Consider the following 21,591-nt stretch of genomic DNA (forward strand, 5'->3'; position numbering starts at 1 on the left):
TATTAATTAAATATGAATATAATTAATATCTAAAATAAAATGACCTATAAAAAGAAAGTAGCAGTAATATTTGAAATAGCTGGGACCATTTCTGAAATCCAAGTAAATGTGCAAGTCCAATGTTTTAGCACTTGTTTTATTGGTAAAGCAAGCTCTTTTTCTTAGCAGATAATGTTCTAAATCTCATATGAGAAGTGAAGTTAATACACTTTTGTAAGTTGTACTGGATAAGAACGTCTACTAAATGCCTTAAACAGAAATCCAAAGCATTTCAGCCCATACACTTATCAGCATGGATCAATTCTCTGCCCTTGTACATGTATACCAAGCAACAGTTACCATGTCGGTGCAAATACTCATATTACATGGGTCATCAGACTCCACATCTGCTCTGGGCAGTGTATTCTTAGCCTACACTAGAGAGCAATGAATATTTGGCCCTGCATGTCACTCTTACCTAACCTGTGTTAGGGTGTTTATAGGCTCTTCACTTGCCTCTGTGTCTTTTACAATGACTGAAGGCCAGGATATGAAGATAACATCTATAATGATGAACTGAATAATGGTAAATGCCAAGAGATGTACATTAGATAGCAGAATTAAGATAAACTGCTGTCTAGGAGACAATGTTTTTCCGCATACAGGCCGTAACAGAAGTTCTGTCATCATTTACTCACTCTCATGTCATTCCAAACCTTTTTTTTTAGACTTTTTTCTTTATACCTTTCTCACTGACACATTTTTCGAAATATCTCCTTTTGTGGACCACACAAGAAAGAAGGACTATCCCTTCAGTGTGTGAACTGAAGCACAGTAGCTGCAAATGTAGGTGACAACATCACAAGTTCATCTAAGGTCGTAATAGGCTACTGGAAACTTATCAGGTTCCTCTCTGGTATCTGAGATGATGTGGCTGATCTCAATGTACAAGTGGAAGCCAAGTACTTCCAAAGATACCCATGGTAATCCATATAATTCCAGGCTCTGATCCACATGGTTGGAGTCAGCAGATTCGAGCGAGGGCTGGTAACCTGCCAGGTGGATCACCTGAGAACGAGATCTTATATAATCCAGATGTCTAAAAAGGAGAATTGCACACATCAAAACCGCCTAATCAAGAATCAGAATGACATGACAATAATGACAGAATGACGTGTACATGATGACAAAATGATCGTTTGGGTGAACTACTCCTTTAAACCTTCTGTCAGGCAGGAGGAAGTCTGGCATTCTCAAGAAGCCAGAGGAACGATGGATGATTTCTCCATTGCGTAAGAGAAGAATCAGTCTGGAACTAACAGACCCAATGCTTCACTGGAAGCTTCCTCTCTATCTCTCTCCGAATTATGAAAGTCCAAGATTTATGGATCACCAAAACTCCAGGAACAGCCTCTTGCTGTAATACAAAACAGACTGTACAGTTAAAATTGACAAGGTGGAAATGAGGTGTGGAAATATCTGCTCATTTCCACAATGCTGTTTTGTTTGTCTGAACAGAACCAGACCCTGAGAAGTCATATCCCCGGATTGACATTATTAAACTGAGGAAAAAGTCTGATGCACGTATCTGACATCATTCATTGGTCAGAAAAAATCAAGTTTGAGCGCTTACAAAATTTATTTCTAAAGCAGGACTGCACAATGCATGAGAAGATATGCATAAAACCCCACTAAAATTAAATTTAACTTCAATTGCAGCCTTGAAAAGTGATATTGAAATTGATATATGAAATTCACTGCACTTTTTAGATCACTTTAACTGAAGAAAATTGAGTTAAAACTCTGAAACTTGGGTAAAAATAAAATAAAATAAGCCTTTATTTTATTTTGTCTATTTTATAATGTCTATCTAACTAAAAAATTCATTGTGTTTTTTAACCGCTTTAAAAGGTTAGTTCACCCAAAAATGAAAGTTCTGTCATTAATTACTCACCCTCTTGTCGTTCTACACCCGTAAGACCTTCGTTTATCTTCGGGACACAAATTAAGATATTTTTGATAAAATCCGATGACTCAGTGAGGCCTCCATTGACAGCAAGTTAATTTACGCTTTCAAATGCCCAGAAAGCTACTAAAGACATATTTAAAACAGTTCACGAGACTACAGTGGTTCAACCTTAATGTTATGAAGCAACAAGAATACTTTTTGTGCGCCAAAAAAACAAACTAGCGACTTTATTTAACAATCTAGTGATGGGTGATTTCAAAACACTGCTTCATGAAGCTTTGAAGCTTTACGAATCTTTTGTTTTGAATCAGTGGTTCGGAGCGTGTATCAAAAAATCTCAAACTGCCAAAGTCACATGATTTAAGTAAACGAGGCTTCGTTATGTCATAAGTGTTTCGAAATTTCAATGCTTCACGTGACTTTGGCAGTTTGATACACGCTCCAAACCACTGATTCGAAACAAAAGATTCGTAAAGCTTCGAAGCTTCATGATGCAGTGTTTTGAAATCGGTCATCACTGAATATTGTTGAATAAAGTCGTTATTTTGTATTTTTGGCGCACAAAAAGTATTCTCGTCACTTTATAATATTAAGGTTGAACCACTGTAGTCACATGAACTGTTTTAAATATGTCTTTAGTAGCTTTCTGGGCATTTGAAAGTGTAAATGAACTTGCTGTCAATGGAGGCCTCACTGAGCCATCGGATTTCATCAAAAATATCTTAATTTGTGTTCTGAAGATGAACGAAGGTCTTACGGGTGTGGAACGACATGAGGGTGAGTAATTAATGACTGAATTTTCACTTTTGGAATTTGAAATTCTAATATCTGAGTAAAAATAAATGAATGGATAAATTAATTAATTAATTAAATATTCATACCTATCCTATTCTATCTAACTGAAAAATAAACTGAACTTTTTAGATCATTTAAACTAAAAATTGAGTAAATATTAAAATAAAATTTCAAATATAATATTACGAACATTATTTATAGTGTATAAAAAGACAACTCAAAATATGAGAAGAATTTGGCTTGTTGGACTAATATACTAATTAAATAACTAACATAAACAAACCTTTGAGAAAATAAATTTCATGTGCTGTTTTTATTCTCTTGACAGGAGCTGATAACAAGTTTCTCTATGATCTGATTCTGCTCTATTTTCTTTCACAGGTTTGTGCTTCTAAATGATAGTAAGTTGTTCTTGAGGTGTTGGTGTGACTCATTCCTCTTTACTAGTCGAGTGTGTACGTCCTGCCTGAGGGAAGGGAGGCCGTCTGGTGGCTGTGTGGAATGTCTCATTAAAGCAGCATCTCGCTCATAAAGCTCTCAGATCTATAAAGGGAACTGGAGATCCAGAGCGTCTAGATGTTCCCTATTATAAGATTTCACTGGAGCCTCTGGCAGCACTTGTACTAGATTACCACCATACTCCTCTGGATAACAGCTAAAGTCAGAGCCAGCAACAACAACAACAAGAAAGCATCTATCAATCGAGTGATAGTTCATTTTCAACAAAGAAGCATGGTGTAAATCAGCAAGCTATGTGATGCTGTGCCCTGAGAATAAGGACATAATAAGCACTTGATCATATTTTACATGGATCAAACTGTTTTTCTTTGGCAACTGCAGGCTGTTAAAATACTGGCAGAACCATAAGGGTTTATTATTTTCCAGCAGTAAAAGGGAACAATTTTGCTGCCATTTTCATATTTCAGCATCTGTTTACTACAATAGTGAGGGGTGGTTGGTTTTAAGTTAATGTATCCAACTGAGCTGGTGTTGCATGTTTAATCCCAAACAGTAATGATAAATGTATGTTTTTAAACCTGAAGTCTTTTTATTCTGGCTCGAGAACAGAAGCTGGGAGCCACTAAATGTGAATATAAGATGGAAATTATGTTTGACAGACACAAAATGACTAGCTACCATTTGCTTTAGGTGCCATGTACTGCAAGTAAATCTGAAATACAGTACTCTCTAAAAGAAAAAAGAAATCGTATTATTTTGTGATGTCTTTCTGATGGTTTTGAAAACCCTAGGGAAAAAAACATGTGGTTTGCTGGCATTAGCGGGTATGTGGGGGTTTTATATATTTCCATATTAAAGGATTAGTTCACTTTCAAATGAAAATTAGACCAAGCTTTACTCACCCTCAAGCCATCCGAGGTGTATATGACTTTCTTCTTTCTGATAAACACTCTCTGAGATATTTTAATAAATATCCTGATGCATCCGAGCTTTATAATGGCAGTGAACGATACCAACGAGTATGAGCTGAAGAAAGTGCTTCCATCCATCATAAACATACTCCACACGACTCTGGGGGGTTAATAAAGGCCTTCTGAAGTGAAGCGTTGCGTTTGTGTAAAAAAATATCCATATTTTACAAGTTATGAAGTAAAATATCTAGCTTGAATATGGAAGGCATAGGACGTAGCGTAAGCTTTTTGAACTCCAAGAGTTTTACACTTTCTTCATAAGTAGAATAAGGAAGGTGGTCTGGCGGAAGCTAGATATTTTACTTCATAACTTGTTAAATATGGATATTTTTTTACACAAATGAATTGCTTTGCTTCAGAAGGCCTTTATTAACACCCCGGAGCCGTGTGGAGTATATGTTTATGATGGATGTGGATGGAGACACTTTCTTCAGCTCATACACTTGGGTCCCGTTCACTGCCATTATAAAGCTTGGATGCGTCAGGATATTTATTAAAATATCTCCGATTGTGTTTATCAGAAGAAGAAAGTCATATACACCTAGGATGGCTTGAGGGTGAGTAAAGCTTAGGCTAATTTTCATTTGAAAGTGAACTAATCCTTTAATATAATGTGTTTTTTTTAACAATCAAGCATGAAAACCTATTCTAATACACGCCAAAAACAAAATCAAGACTTCATAAAAGGCCACAATAGGACCTCTTTAAATTAGTGCTCAAATAATTGTACAACATGTGGACAAAACATTTCTAAGCAACCACCTAAATAATATAATACAAACCATATCTTGAGTCACTTTCAAAGATTAAAAAATAATATTAATAAATTCTCATAGACCCTGAGACTCTCTCTCATCCCTAAGTGTCACTTAATAGAGTTTGAACAAGCGTCACCACATGCATAGCCCACATTGGCAAGATCAGGTAATTATATAAATTCACTATGACAAATTACTCTCGCTCGTTTATAAATCATTTTCCATCGTACTATCCATCCATAGAGAAGGAACCATGACTCACAGTTCTAATATGCACAGGGTGTGTGCAATAAATCTTACACAGCAATTCAATCCATACTGCCAGTGTAGCTGACGATCCAGGCAAAAACAATGTATGGGAATCAGTGTGGAACAGACAACTAAGCTGATTGCTTCCATCTCTTAAAATAATCCTGTATGTTCTGTAAATGCAAGCTAACAGTTAAATGCTTCTGTAAATAACTTTCCTGCACAGTTCTGTATAATGAAGAGCTCAAGTAAATGATAGCCAAATGCAAGAACAAGGCCACATATTCTTCCTTAGACACTTATCTTTTTAAAGAAGATATACTGTACACATTTGTAGCTTTTTGTACGTCCCCTGAAGTCTACTTATACTGTTATAATATTACTCAGTGTTTTTCTTGCACCAAAACAGTCATATTTTGGTTATAAACAGTAATTTCCCACTTTCTCTCTGACTAAATGAAATTTAATAAAAGCTAGTTAACCTCTGTTATTAAGCCTAACTTAAAAAATCAATAAAATGGCCTTTTGTGTTGTCAAAGAAGGAAAGCATATCCATCTGCATCCTATTCTGTAGATTATAAAGCTTCAGAAGTTATTAGAAATTAAAGCTTACACATCAGCTTAACCCCCAGGATACACGGTCACCGTGACTGGAAATTGCCAATGTTTATGAAACAAAATGACACTGAATACAGACTTAAATGCAACGCCGACAATAAGAGATAATGATTTTTCCTTCACATGGAGGATCATAAACATCAGGTTTATCTCAGGTTGAACTGTCACTAATGCAATACAAATATAAATCAAAACTCTTTTCACTAGAGAGTGCTGACGCACTCAACGGTCGAAAATGACCTCTTACAAATTATTGCGTTCAAGTTACGTTGGAACTATCGTGATTACGAGACAAATTTTCTGAGTTGGATTTTCCATGTCAACTAAAGAATTATGGTGGGAACAAAATGGTATTGATCATGTTATTAAGTAATTGTGAATGTTGGTGTGGAATAGCAATACAACTCGCTAAAACATACTAAACATCTAGTTTTGTATGACCACAATGTGGGATAGTGCTTTAAAAAGAGAGGAAGAAATATCAAATTGGCCACCACATTAATTTTTCTCCTTCAAAATCACTTAAATGCACATCCAATCATAATTATGGCTCATAAATACGATCCAGGAGTACTTGAACTTTATTTCAAAATCAATTGGAAGCACATTTAACAATTAACATTTCACCTGGATTAACAGAATAATATGAATTGCTTAATTCAAGACCTTAATTCACAACCTTCTGTTTGGGATTCATGTGTTTGTCATATCACCTCTGGTAATATCAATATTGTGAAATTATGAAGTGATTATCCTCCTGAAAAGATTTCCCAAAGAAACGTACATTAGTACTCTTAACCTGAGTGAATAAGAATGAATTAATCTTGACTCATCATATTGAAAATGAAAAACAAGTCAGTTGCATTGTGGGGTGTAATATTCTACACAGTGTGCTCTAAATGCATAATGCTATTTACTATATTAGGTCATGTATTATGTACAGTATATACTACAGAAATAGTAGTATGCTAGTATTTTGTCCTTAAAGGGATACTTCACCCCCCAAAAATATTCAATTATATGAACAGAAAGAGTGGAAACATTGTAAAAATATCTTCCAAACAAGTCATCCAGGTTTGAAAGCGTGTCATCCTCCATGCTTGTTTAGTCACTGACTAAACAATATATCAGAGTACGGCTGAATCCAGTGTGGTCACATGTTCTAATTGGGTAATAGATTTAAATGTGAACCCTCACCCACCATTGAAGACAGCAGTTGTTGTTTCATTATACAGAAACAAAACAGCGAGCAGCCGTGGCCCTACAAAAGACAGAATGAATGTGTGAAGTGTACAGAGGACTGCAGGGTGCGCGTACAAGAGAACAAACACTACTGCAAGGAGAATGCGTGTGTTTGAATGCGTGGGGGCGTGAGTAAATTGTATGCGTGCGTCTAAGGACAAGTTTGCACAGCTGAATTATTGCATGCTGCAAATAGAAAATAATTGTAGTGCATACTGAATGACGTAAAACGTATAATCTAATATTTCCAAAACTTGTTCACGTCTGATCTAATCCAATCTGACTGAAACAAAAGCATGATTTCCATACAATTGTGGCTAGTAACGGATTTTAGTGATCTATCACTGTCAGAAATTAACTTTCCCGTAAATGAAAATATTTGCCTCTCAAACTGATTTTCAGAGGTTTTTTTTTTTTTTTACGTTTTCTAAGCTTATTAAATATGTATGTAATCTTTAATGTTAAATTCTTAAATTTAGTCAATTAAATTAGGGTTATATGACACTATAGGCTGTTACCAATTAAATTAGTACCAACCAAAGCCATCTTTGCACTGCAGAGGTGGCAAAGAAGCTGCATCTGAAGTTGCTTTTAGATGCATACGCAGTTTAATGCTGCTCAGAGGGCAGTAAATGCATTTACACAACAATTGCAATAGCATAATGTAATGAGAATGTCTTAAACATTACATTTTGAATACAGAAATATGAAATGAATGACAAAATGAAACTATACTTGGATTATGAAATCGCCTGTAGGTGATTCAGCCGATTTACTCAAAATGCTGATTCTTTCAGGAATAAAAAAGTGGCTGTCTATATATGGGTCATTGAATCACTCGCTCATCCGATTTGTTCAAAGACTCGGATTAATTCAGGAAAGAAACACCACTCTGTGCACCTATGCTCCGAGTCAGTGGCTGTGACTTTGGTTTGGAAGTTTAGTTGACAGAGAAAATAAAACACTGTGTTTTGAGTGACATCAATTAATACTCAATATTAATAAAATAAAATAACCTGAGCATATTGCCTAAAACAAAAGTGATGACTCCTGCATTGACACTTAATCCGTACAACTGTAGCATCGGATGACTATTATTCTGTTGCGCGAAACAGGAATAACTGATGACTGCACGGTTTGATGTTTGGTTGACCAATCAGTGGAAAGAGGCATTTCATTCCCGCCTATATAGAGTTACTGATTTGAGTTACACACCTGTTTGTAGTTGCTCATTATCTTGTTTACTTCCTTTCTTTTCCAGCGTACACTTCTGGGCAAAAAAAAAATGGACCAAGCCAAAAATGGCAAAATATTAAGTGATCTTTTAATGGTCCTAACTATTTTAATCACAAATCACTGACCAGGAAATTAGCAAGAATTGTACAAATACTGTAGATTAAGTAACTTAGCACAGAATAGCATTCCCCAATTTGCAGACAGCTTTTTACAGGAAGAAGAGTCAGTGTTGTCCCACTCAATGTTGATGGCTTCAAGCAGTTCATGAACAGTTGAAAAATGTCTCCCAATTCATCTGAGTTTAATGTGAGTTCAAATATTCACTATTGAGTTCTAATCTGGACTCTGACCAGGAGCATTGTCTTGTTGAAAAATAACACCTGATCATTCCTCTTTACATAACAACTTTTCATTTGTGGGAAGCAAGCCATTTTGCAATATTCTCCTCTACTCCAAAGCATTAAATGACTTTTCACAGTGAAGTACTGTAGCTCACCAACATGTGATTCATCACTCCACACACAACTTCCCATATTCTGCCAAAACGTCATTCTTATGTTTTTCTGAGACACCAATGGCTTTTAAGTAGTGCTGTTTAAGTTTGTTAATTTCCTGACCAATACTTTGTGGTTAAGACAATTATAAGCATAGTGTTGTTTAGCCATTTTGGGCTTGACCTTTTTTTTTTTTGGGACAAGGAGTATAAAGTCCTCTGTTTGTATTCTTGGTTGTCCATTCTCATTATTATATGGAGGTTGTTCTGTTTGTGTATCAAGTGTTTAAAGTTGCCTGAGTATTTCTTACTGCTGCAATTAGATCCTTTATTTTTCATTATCTGCGTCACGTCAACCCAGCGTGACACAAATAATGATTAATTCATTTCCATTTAATGTCATTTTTTTTCAACTCAAATACTTTATTGACAGCTGAATTGAAAATATAACACACACTGTGAAGGCCACACGATGTTAGAGATCCAGATATAACTCATCTGAATTTGCAACACTCTGTACTAAAATACTCGAGTTACTGTAAACGAGCGATCAGAGTATGACAACACCGGATTTGATGTAATCTCAAAAGATACATAGTTCACATGCTTTTAAGTCACTACATAAAAATACAGTGTTACAGACTCTGTGTACAAAAGTTGCATAAAAATGAGTGTATTTTTGTCAGTGGTGAGGAAGGGAGTGTTATATTAATGGTTAGCAACAATGATAATGGTATGCATAGCCTATTTTGCTTGTGTTATCTCATTCATACAGACTAACATATCTACTGTAGCATGACGCGTGACCAGATGAGATTTCGCTTTCTATACAGTGCGAGAATGGAAGCAGCAACACATTACGACATCTTCAAGAAGACAAGAAATTATTTAAGCTGGCCTCAAAGATCCACAAGGAACTAGGAAGAAAAGAGTATAACACCACAAGTATTGCAGTAGTACAGACAGACGGGATCAAGCCCTGGCCACCTTCCAACAGCAACAGATCTGCATGTGATGAGATAGCATCAATAGCGAGTCTATGAATATCCTGCATTCACCTGTTGCTAATCCCACTGGCTCCTCACTGACACGTGATATCTGGAAAATGTCCATGTCAGAGGACGCTGTAAATTATGACATTTTCATGGAGGAAGAAAAGACATTTATATAAAGAAAAGAATAACACACAGTCTAGTGGCCAGATGCAAAAAGCTAATAAAACTTCTTCCGTCTGGTTCAGCCAAGACTCTTCTCGTGATTTACAATGGTGAAGCCCTAACCTAATTTTGCGTACTTTTGACTTGTCCATACCGCACTTTATTTTTGTCAAAAAAAAAGCTCAATTTTTCATCATCTCCAAATTCTACTGAAAGTTTCGACAATGAATAGATAGTTTCATAGTAAAGTTTTAAATATGAGGGAAGAACAAAACACTGACAAAATTATTTGGCTAAATAGGCAAACTACATGATTTTTTTTTTTTTTTACTATATGCAACAACAACAACAAAAAAACATTAAAAAAAAACTGAATACAACATAATCAGTTATTATTATTTTGTTGGGCCTCTCTTTTTTGTATGTGTTCATAATTTCTTTGTATGACCTTTGTATGATCTCTGCACAACTGATGAAACGCACACACACATTCTATATATATATATATATATATATATACATACATATATATATATATATATATGACGTGACGTGACGGGTCATTTTTTGTCTAAAGGCCTTAATAATAATAAAAAACAAAGATATGACATCCAAAGTATGTAAGGTAGTACAACTAGATCTCTTTTATTGAATCCAACAGGTTTTAATTATATTTTGCTACATATAAAGGTATTTGAAAGATTTTGAAGTGTCAAAAGGTCATTCGGTTTAACCGTCCAAAGACCAATACAGCCATTTCATTTGTGATTAAAATATCTTAAAATGTAATAAATGTAGATATTTTTTATTCTGTCATGATTTTATAACATAATATATCAACATAGTGCAAAATGGTTATGAGTTATGGTTATGGTAATGAGGAAGAATGTCTGGAAAAATGAATTTCATTGATGTCATTCGGAGTAACCAATATAAAGGGACCATTTTGGATCAAGTCATGCGTTCAGTATCATGTGACAGGATGTGACATCATTCAGACACCTGCAAAGGACCACATGGTCGTGAAGCAAAGTAACTAACTCTCTTTTAACTACTTGAAAAATTCATGTTTTCACAATATGCTCAGGTTATTTTTTTGTCAATCGGTACAACCGCTATAAAACATGGAAAATGTTGTAATATTTTAAAAACTTGTACTAAATATAAAATGTTTGATTGTCCTTTTGCTAACTAGCTAGCTAGCTATCAGCCTGTTAGCATTGTTTGAAAATAGGGTTAGTTATTTAGTTATTTGTCAATGACCCATATATATACACTACATAAAAAAAAAAAAAAAAAAATCAAGTGTATTACACTGCCAGATCGCAAACAGTGTTACTGTGTCTGTCTCAAAAATACGTAACGCTAGAAGTGCTGCCAATAATCTTACATCTCTCTTTCATAAACGGTCTTTCAGGCAGTGTTTAATCATTAAATGGGACACCTAAAGACAGAAAATACATCACAAGAATAGCATTTCTCTGTGCTTGGTGTCTGGTTTGCACATCCTTGCTGACATTAAGCTACAAGGGCAGGGCAGAGCTGTCGTTTGTTTAAAGTACAAACAGGTGGAAAGGTTTCATGTAACCATCAACTTTAAAGCCCTGTTTGCAAATACAAAAGATACAATTTGTAGATATTATGTGTACACATATTAGCTAAGGTCAAAGTTTTTAGCTACTGGCCAAAAGTTTGGAATAACTAGTAAAAATAAAAAATGTTTTATGTTGTTGAAACAAGTTTAATGAACAGCATTTATATGAAACAGAAATCTTTTGTAAAATTATAAATGCCTTTACTGTCACTTTTGATTAATTTAATGTGTCCTTGCCTAATAAGTTTTTTTTATGTAACTACTTTACTTGCTACAAAATTTTGAATGGTAGTGTATCACAGTTTCCACAAAAATATTAAGCAGCAAAACTCTTTTCAGCATTGTATAAATCAGTATATTAGACTGATTTCTGAAGGATCATGTGACACTGAAGACTGGAGTAATGATGCTGAAAATTCAGCTTTGCCATTACAGGAATAAATTACATATTAAAATATACTCAAATAGATAAGTTATGTTAAATTGTAATAATATTTCATAGTACTGTTTTTTTTTTTTTTTTATCAAGTAAATACAGCCTTGCTCAAAAACATAAAAATCGTGAGTAGTATATTAACATTTCATCAGGGCTGAGTGTAATCAGTTGTAATATCTGTAAACATCAAAGGGCTTTTACCTTTCCCAAAATGCTCTTAAAAAACTTGATTTCCCAGGAAACAAATGCTTTGACTGGAAGGTCATATGCGATATAATCTCCAAGATCCCCACAAGTATGAATATGGAGTATCTGATAGCCTTGTGAAGAGCCAGTGAAACTAAATGTTAATGTTGGCATCCCAGAACCACACACAGTCATCTGCCGTCACTCTCATTGCTGATAACGTAACACCTCAATACCTGCTGATACTTTCATGTGAAATACAGCATCCTGGGTCTGAGCTACAGTTACACAAGCTATTATGCCTCATAAAACAGCGGGTGACCAACACCACAGCCAGAGGAAGTTGCAATTAGGAGGAATGTTGCACTGCTGAACCATCTATACAGACAGACAGATTTTTGGATGTGTGACTCACACAGCTAATTATCATCTTCTACATCTATTGTTGGAATAAGACAATATTTCCATAGTTGTAGAAATTTCCCTGCCACTTTTGTTTGAAGCGAAGCTTATCACTTCGCCTGAAAGGGCTACACCTTTAGTTGAAAGGTCAGTTTGCAATATAGGATCCAAAACATGGTTAAATCAGCGGAAAACATATGGTTTCTGTCTAAGTGGCCTGTCAAGCATGTATGGAAAGTGATGACATGTCATACAATAAGCTTCTTTACCATGCAAGATTCTCAGGGAAAGTGAGGCATTTCCTGATATGGAACATTATAGGGACAAACTTGAACTATTTGACAACAAATGAAATCAAAATGGAAGGTTTGTAGCTTTTAGTCCAAGTCTTTTAGCTTTGAGCTCGCCTACACACTAGTGTACTCCTAAAGGTTGACAGGCATCAAATATTATAATATATTCAGTAGGGGTGTAACGGTACATGTATTCCTACCAAACCATTTCGGGCACAGGGCTTTCGGTACGGTGCACATGTGTACCGAATGCATTACATTGCAACATTGTAGCCTAACCACCATTAACCACCAATAATCGCAATAAGCTCTGCGTTTTGTTACTTTCGATAAGAAAGAGAGTGTCATCCTTCAAATTCTGTCCACGAAATCACAAAATTTAAACAGAAAATGCCGTTTTGACACGCTTTGATGTGGCGTGACAGATCTCTGTATATGCGCCTCAGTTCAACCGGCAGCGTGGAGCGCGAGTGAACGCGATAATTTCTTCCTCACTAGTTACAGAATAAACATGAATGAACATCTGAAGGTATGTTGAAAGATACAGTACAACTTACTGAAATGTATAATATCTTGTGTAATCGCTCAATCAGTGTTTCAACGGCGGAAAGACTTCAATTAAACATCTTGTAAACAATATGTCATGTAGCATTTACCTCAGAAAAGCCATTTAGTGTCCACAGCTTGTTATTTCGCCAGAGAAATTAACTCTTTCACTTAAATTATGCGCTATATTAGCCTATATATTCATTATATTTTACTTAACCTGTTAGTGATGACCGAGGTACGTACCGAACCGTGAGTTTTATGTACTGTTACACCCCTAATATTCAGGAAAATGGACCAAACATACAGATAGTTCATCTTGTTTGCAGAGGCATACTGAATGTGGCAAGTAGCAAAACATTGTTTTGCTGGGCTGTGATGTACACTAAATGCTATTAGCTGGTTTAAAAAAAAAACTTCCCTTTTAATAGGTCCTGCTCCAACCTCCTCCTCAGACGGAAATCAATTCAAGAAAGAAAATTGTGTTCAGAAAATATTTCAAGTTTTTTTTATTAGTAATTTAAAGTAGTACATTTTACATTTTATTAGCATAAAGCTATTTAAAAACAAGTCCAAACTGAGTCAAAAGTGTGTTAACCAAGAAGCTAGTAGAACCCTTGGTTTGTTGTTAAAAAAAAAAAGTAAGCAGATTAAAACTTTAGTTTGTCAATATTTTAGAGGCAGCATTCAATGCAAGAATAAAAGGGCGGAACATTCTCATTGATTGACAAATGTTTTAGTGCAGGATACGTCATCAACATGTTTGGTCCATTTTCCAGAAAGAGAGAAATGTTCATTTTAAATCTATATATCAGCTAAAAGTTCATATCGGACGTCACATGAAAATCTAAAAGAGAAAAGCAGGATAAAGTCTCACTGTTGGCTGGGGAAAAAACTGATGTGCTGCGCAATTGATGCCACAGCAGAGCTTCAGGCCACAGGCTTTGTGTGAGAAGTTTTTGGAATGACGAAAAAGTAGGAGTGACATGTCATTCAAGAGCAGAACGTGTGGCGAAGCAAGGCACGGTCTCAGCCCTCTAATGATGTGTTGGGCAACAAATCTTCTTTTCACCAGCTGTTGTTGCCCTTTATCCTTTTATGAATGCTTTTTATGCATGACTTCATTGGAATAAGTGAGATAAAGGGTGTGAAATGAGCAGGATCAGCTGGTGATATCCACCTGCTGTGCTGAATTATAATGGGTTGTATTCAAGCCATCAGAATTATGACTTTCAGGCACTGCTATCTTTATTCACACAGTTATTAAGGTCAAAATATTGACTTGACAAAGAGGAGAATTAGTTACATTGAAAACTAGGGGCTGGGTGTGAAGCAGTTCATTTGGGATTTAAAGCGAAACTCAAGAGACATTCAGGCTGGTTATTACATTATACAAAGCCTTAGAGAGTTGGCAAACACTTATGCAGCCTGCAGTTCAGAAAGATGATGAATGCTTGGGAGGAAACGACTTTTTCAGAGTTAATCCACCTTCAAAAGCCACAAGCCTGCAGCTCTTTTTTATAACACAAGTGCAAATAAATATTATGTAATTATCCATAAGTAAGATCTATTGGTGCTGTGCTACTGAAAAATAAACAGAGGTATGACAAAAATAATTTAGACATGAATAGACAACAAAAAAATAATTACAAGAATATATTTAACAGAGATTTCCATTTCCATTAAAGCACAAAACAATGCAATGCATAATTCAAAATACGGGTAAAACATCTCTGAAAAGTCAATATGGAAAATTCCTTCATTAACACAGTATATGATGGCTATATGGTGACTTTTTTGTGCAGTTACAAATTATATTTCAGCAATTTACATTTCAAGCTCAGATTTCAGTCTGCACCATAGACTGTAAAAAATATGGACGACGCACCTCCATACTCTCCCATTGTAGAAAGGTGAAGTCGCCAATGTCCCAATATGGCGCTGACATCTTGTGCTGATTTGGAATGCGAGTCTGCGCAGTAGGACCTGATTTTGTGCAGTAATGAGCATGAAGTGGAGCCGCGTGCTATCAAGGCATCGCCCACACTCCCGCAGAATCGGTTAGTACAGTTTACTGCAGAACAACTCATTATGTCCCGAAAATCCAGAAAAAAAGTCCGTTGGTGCCTCAGTGACAACTTTCCTCAGAGAAGCTGTCAATCATGACGCCACATCCCCATTTTTATAGCATCAAATAACTAATTAAAACCAAACTTTTTTTTTTTTTAAATGAACGCTTGAACTTACATCAGCATGATAAAAACTACCTAAAATGACAGAAGCCATCTTTGGAAAAAAATTATTTGAAGAGTAATTTAATTGTTTAGTTTGTCTCACGTCCCATTTTATTACATGGAGAGGGTGGGATTAATGACCTATGCTGGGACCCACCACCTGGGGGCGATCAAGACGCTTTGGCTTCACTTTTCAAGACTTGTGCGGCACACTCTAAAAAATGCTGGGTTAAAAACAACCCAAGTTGGGTTGAAAATGGACAAACCCAGCGATTGGGTTGTTTTAACCCAGCGGGTGGGGTAAATGTTTGCCCAACCTGCTGGGTAGTTTTATTTAACTCAACTATTGTTTAAAAATTACTGTATTGCTTGCTTAAAATGAACCCAAATTATGTTGGAAATTACCATTTATTAAACTGTTTAATAAATTAACATTTATTAATAAGTTTAATTAATGATAATTAAACAATAAACATTTATTAAATTGCTTATTAATAAATGTTCACCTTTTGATTATTATTGTTGCCTCTAGTAATTATGTGTCTGATTTTTAATTTCCAACCTATTTTGGGTTCGTTTTAAGCCAGCCATATAGTCATTTTTAAACAATAGTTGGGTTAAATACAACTGCCCAGCACACTGGGCAAACATTTAACCCAACCGCTGGGTTTGTCCATTTTCAGCCCAACTTGGGTTGTTTTTAACCCAGCATTTTTTAGAGTGCACGCTTGGTCTGCACAGTTTTTTTGAATTCATTAAATTAACCCACCTACACAACTGTCTGACCCTAAGCTAGCTATGAACACACCATAGACCATCTGTTACACACTTTGACATACTTGTTTCCACCCTCCCCCTCAAGTTCTGGGGCCAATGGCCTCTTTTCAGTCTGGCTTGTCAATTACATTCGATCTCTATCCAACCTAACCACCTGACAGACATGTGAGTCCCTACAGCTCCACCCCTGTGCCCCCCTCTACAGGAAACATAATATCAGACCCCACAGCTGGGCCACGTGGACCTGTGAATTAGACAACAAGCGTGAGACACGGCCACAGCATGCTCAGCCTCTAATCAGTGAGCAGCAGAAATGAGGCGGAGAGATAGGCATGAATGTAAACTATTAGTCTATATGTTTAAAAGACCAATTAAAAATGCATATTTAAATAAAAGTGTAAATAACTTTTGCAATCCAATTCTAATCTATTTGTAAAGAATTTCTCACAAAAAATATAATTCCGAAACAAAATTTGCAAAAAAATGTGCCACACAATCAACAAGCTAAAAATGATTCAACATAAGTCACAGGGTCTTAAACACACATATAAGGGTGATTCCTACACATGCATTGAATGAGCAGCAGTGCAGCCAAGCTCTGGGTTAAGTCATTCTTAACTTTGATCTCCCTTCACGTCAGCTATCATGAAAGATTGATTGTTGTGTGAGAGACTTCAGTCAATCCCATTAGCAGCCTTAAGTCTCAAAGCAAATCTTGTCTCATTTACACAGAGCATGAAGCCATCCTCAGTGGTCACAAGCCACTGTCACCATGGCAGCTCTCCTCCACCAGACGACCATTTATCAAGGTAATTAAGCACTGCATTCTGGGTAAAATAAATGTTCTACTCTTTCAAGAAGATTAGCTCAATGAGCACGCCACGGGCGGTAAATGACACATTCTGAGGTGAGATGAGCAGGCGGAAAAAGGAACTCAGATAAAACTGAGTTCTCTATGAGTGTCCAGGGGCCGGCAGTCTGGGGAAAGTTACAAAGCCATTTCTCTGGCTGTTCAAAAGCATCCTTTTTCTAACAAGACAGACAACATGTCCTGTGAGTACAAGGAGAGACTCCAAGTCCTGTTGACAACAGTCAGCAGAACAGTCAGTGCCTCCTCTAAAGCTACATTCACATCACAGGCCTCAATGTTCAGATTTTTCTTTTTACTCACATCCAATATTCTGCCATATTTGCAAGAATACATCTAGGAAAAAAAGAAAATAGATAAAGAAGCACTTATCAGTAACTCGCAGCGCACCAATGTTGACAGATCATCAGCTGCTTTGTCCAAGAAAAGTGCCACTGGCAATGAATGACAACAATGAATAGCAATGTGAACCTGCGCAGTGATGAGTTAAATTAAAGAAATACATGAACTGAAGTAGCCTATGCTGAGCTCTTTGTACAGTAGTGATTTTGATTCAGGACCCGCATTTTACATAATGTGACGACCTAACACAGTACCAAAATTGTTTATTGTACAAAAGTAAACAAAAATGTCCTTAAAATCTTAACGTTAAGGGGTAAATTTTACTAGAATGAGTAGAAATATGTAAATGACATGACTACTTTTGTGTGTGTGTGTGTGTGTGTGTGTGTGTATATATATATATATATATATATATATATATATATATAGTGTTGTATCATGTCTTTTGGGTCGTGTTTTCTTTCAGAGGCGTAGCTTTTTTCATATTTTTCGAGGATGAGAGTATGTCACCCAACCTGTTCACATTGGCATCTGACTAATTTGGTTAACTTCTACCAAGTTACACCTGAAAACAGAGTTTGGACATTCAATCTTTCACGTCAACAACAAACAATGTGGGAAGCATTTTCTCCTCCCTTTAAAAAGTTGATTTAAGGTAATTTGTTATCTAAATCCAGTTAATTGCTTATTATTTTTTGCATTTAGCATTGTTTGTTTTTGGCATCCACGACCCCATCTGAACCTGCAATCCACCAAATGTGAACCACATATATCAGATCTAGAGTGATTTACTGAATTAGCCAAAAACAGATTTGAAAGGCTTAGAATCAGATCGGTGACCATTTCCATCTGTAGTGTGCACTTAGCATGTTTTAGTATGCAAGTTTTTGCTGGAAAAAATGTACTTGACTACTAACATGACCTAATATCTGCCTAGTAACCACAGCATGTGACATCGTGCATATAAGAAAGCCTGGGAGAAGGTCTTTCTTGTCCATTGTCCATTACTCAGGTTACCAACAGGCTTGCGGACATCAGACAAAACAGCTTGGAGGAGATTTCAGCATTACAAAAAGAAAGTTCCTAATGCAAAACAGGCAAAGACTAATATAGAAAAAGAGGCTATCAATGAAGAATTCTAGCTTTTGGATTCAAGATGAAAGTATAATTAACAGAACACATACATATATCTAAAATTAAGGCCTATATCAGACACTCTACCACATTCAATTCAATCTACATCCATTTGTAAAGTTAAAAATAACAGACATCATCCAGCAGATTTGATCCACATGATTTATACTGTATCAAGCACTGTGCTGCTTATAAACTAATAAGCTTATTTAGAGCCTGAACTATCCGTATTATAAATTGTTTGACAATCCATACAAAAAGGTATTAAACTAGAGGAAAGTTCAACCTTAGCTGTCTGAGGTGCAAATAAAAATAGGTTAACCCATCTATATTTACCACTGAAAAATGCAACATGACATAAGCTTGAGCTAGCCTTTCCTGACCTCAACCTACTGACTCTCCATGAGTAGATGAGATGGATGAGATTATGCATTTTCAATGTGTCAATCAAGTGACATCTGAATTTTTAGAAAGCCACTGCCTTGATTAGACTGTAATGTCACATGCTGATAAAACCTATCAGCTGCCTTGCAAAGTAATATCTGACATCAGTGTTTCTATCATTTCCAGTGAAGAACAGATGCAGAGGGAATCTGACAACTACTATAGAAAGATAACAAATACTGTCATCCATTCATCATAGGGTGAGCCTATCAGCTGGTTGCACTCATTGTATGACACAAAGACAATCTAAATGCTATCACTGCTTATTTTTATTTTAAATAGGCCTACACCCTTCCTCATCACCACTGCCTCATCATCACAAGATTCTGACCATGTTCTGGTCCTTACTTCAAGATATCATTTTACTGACTGACCTGATGGCTCCAATACACATCTATGCTGTAACTGCTAATAAAACAATTAAGACATCCCCTCAAAGGAGGTCAAAGAAAAGGGTTGGGAATCTTAAAAGTAGTAGTAGTAGTATTTTAGTTAGAATTATATATCAAAACAACGTTTTAGTAACCAAAAAAATGTATAATTTAGTCACCGAGTGTGCTAAATGTACATACTGTCATTATTTATCAAATTATTATAGATTTACACATTACAGATATGTCAAAAAAGTCATTGTTTTGTTTAAAACGTCTTTTAAAAATATTCCCAACTTCGCTAGGGGCGCCATAAGACAATTTCGGTTGCACGAGGAGAACCTCAACCGACTAACTGACAGAAAATTTGACCCCCCATTAAAGTGAATGAACTTAGACTCCTTACCTGCAGTTCACACCAAGCAACCTCCACGGTGGTCTCCGTATCCAAGCCTTTGTAGACAGTCTTAAAAGACCCCCTTCCGATCTCAATGTTGAATTTCAGAAACCTTCCATCAGGTGAAGTCGCCACAGCTTTAGTCTCAACCTCATCCTTTTCCTCTTGCTCGCGTTTACTCTCAAAGAGGGCTCTTGACAAAACAGCCTTCTTCTGGGTGCTTTCATCATCGGAGTCTGAGCTGGCATCAGCCTCCTGTGCGCTGGGCTCCTCGGTGGCCCAGGAATCATTCGGTCGCAGGTCCGAGTCTTGCGTCTCAGGTGGTGAGCTGGAGACAGGTGACATTGGAGGAGAAGGGTCCGTCTTTTTCTCCTCGTTGGTACTTTCTGATAAAATGTTGTCGGCTGACCATGAAAGCGTTTTTGTCAGAGGTGCGATGCTCTCCTGTTTCTCTACGTCCATGGTGTGGAGTTTGTTAAGCCTGTAGGCATTTCTCCTGGAGTTTGCCGAGTGTCTCCTTCGTCTCGGCGGCAGGCGAGCTGGGAAGAACGAGTCCGCGTCAAAACCTGCAGGCAACTTTGGGAAGCCAAGACCAGCCATATCAACCTCAGCCTGTGACATTGTAGTCGATATCTCTGCCGTTAACATTAGAATTGCAGCGCATAAGCTAGTGCATTGTATGTCTTTGCGTTCCAGAATTTCTCCATAACAACTGTGCGTTTACATTTAGCGCAACTATATCCCCCAAACCATAACAACTGTTCTCCAGGAGCGCAGATTAAATGGAAAAAAGTCAGCGCGACTATAAATTAAATGCGAACGTTCTGTAGAAACATTACGAAAGAAAATGATAGTAGTGTAATTATTCGGTATTTGAATAATTCGAATATCATAGCGTGACGTTCGAGCGTCTCCACGGAGCGCGCGCTGTGCCTTCGCTTTCCAAGTGCAAATGTCTAGTACGCTACTCTGCTTCTCTGGTTGCTCCTCCCCGTGGAAAAACACCTTAGTAATTAGTCTGTGAGGGACCACTAACAGTCAAGCTACATTGCCATAAATGCAATCCCTCGCGTCTTAGACAGATTACAGTCGTCTATTATGGCAAGCCGTTGAAACATTTATTCTTTACAATTTTATTTTTGTGTTAATTCATTATATTTAATAACTAAGTACCCTTTCCTTTCATTAGGTTCATTAGATACTAGTACTTATTTCCAAAGTGACTATATCTGTTCAATTAGTATTTATTCAATAAACACTAGTCTAGTACTTTTCATAGGCTATAAGTAGGCTAACTGGGTAACAAATTGCACATTTTTAAAAATTGCCATTAAATTCCACGAGGATATGAAGTTCAGATATATTCATCCCAGATCATTTCAGTTCACTCTAGTTGTTAATATCTGACCCACAGATCAAGTTTTGCAATTTATTACCAGTAACAATGGAACTATTGGGAAAGTGACTGCAATATAAGTACTAGTGAATAATTTTTTAGAAAATAGTCACTATTTGAAAATGTACTTGTATCTTAAGAATAACTGCTAGTGAGTCACTATTGGATTACTTAGTAATCTAAAATAAAAGCAGAAATAAAAATATATCTACAAAAGATTCTAGTTAGTTTTAAGGAAAAAATGC

The 21,591-nt window shown here is 36.3% G+C and overlaps 1 protein-coding gene across 2 annotated transcripts in view; it reads right to left on the reverse strand.

Moving 5' to 3' along the window:
• The window catches only part of wnk4b (WNK lysine deficient protein kinase 4b), a 63,137-nt gene extending 42,182 nt beyond the window's left edge, over positions 1 to 20,955 (reverse strand). Inside the window, exon 1 of one of the 2 annotated variants that reach the window (XM_051887544.1) lies at positions 19,960 to 20,955. In XM_051887544.1, the coding sequence (XP_051743504.1) occupies positions 19,960 to 20,598 (639 nt within the window). In that variant the 5' untranslated portion in view covers positions 20,599 to 20,955. The remainder of the gene's footprint in view (positions 1 to 19,959) is intronic. The other variant, XM_051887542.1, reaches the window with a different exon arrangement.
• Positions 20,956 to 21,591: the final 636 nt, after the last annotated feature.

This window comes from Ctenopharyngodon idella, chromosome 3, assembly GCF_019924925.1.
Source record: "Ctenopharyngodon idella isolate HZGC_01 chromosome 3, HZGC01, whole genome shotgun sequence".
In the NCBI taxonomy this organism is placed as follows: Eukaryota; Metazoa; Chordata; class Actinopteri; order Cypriniformes; family Xenocyprididae; genus Ctenopharyngodon; species Ctenopharyngodon idella.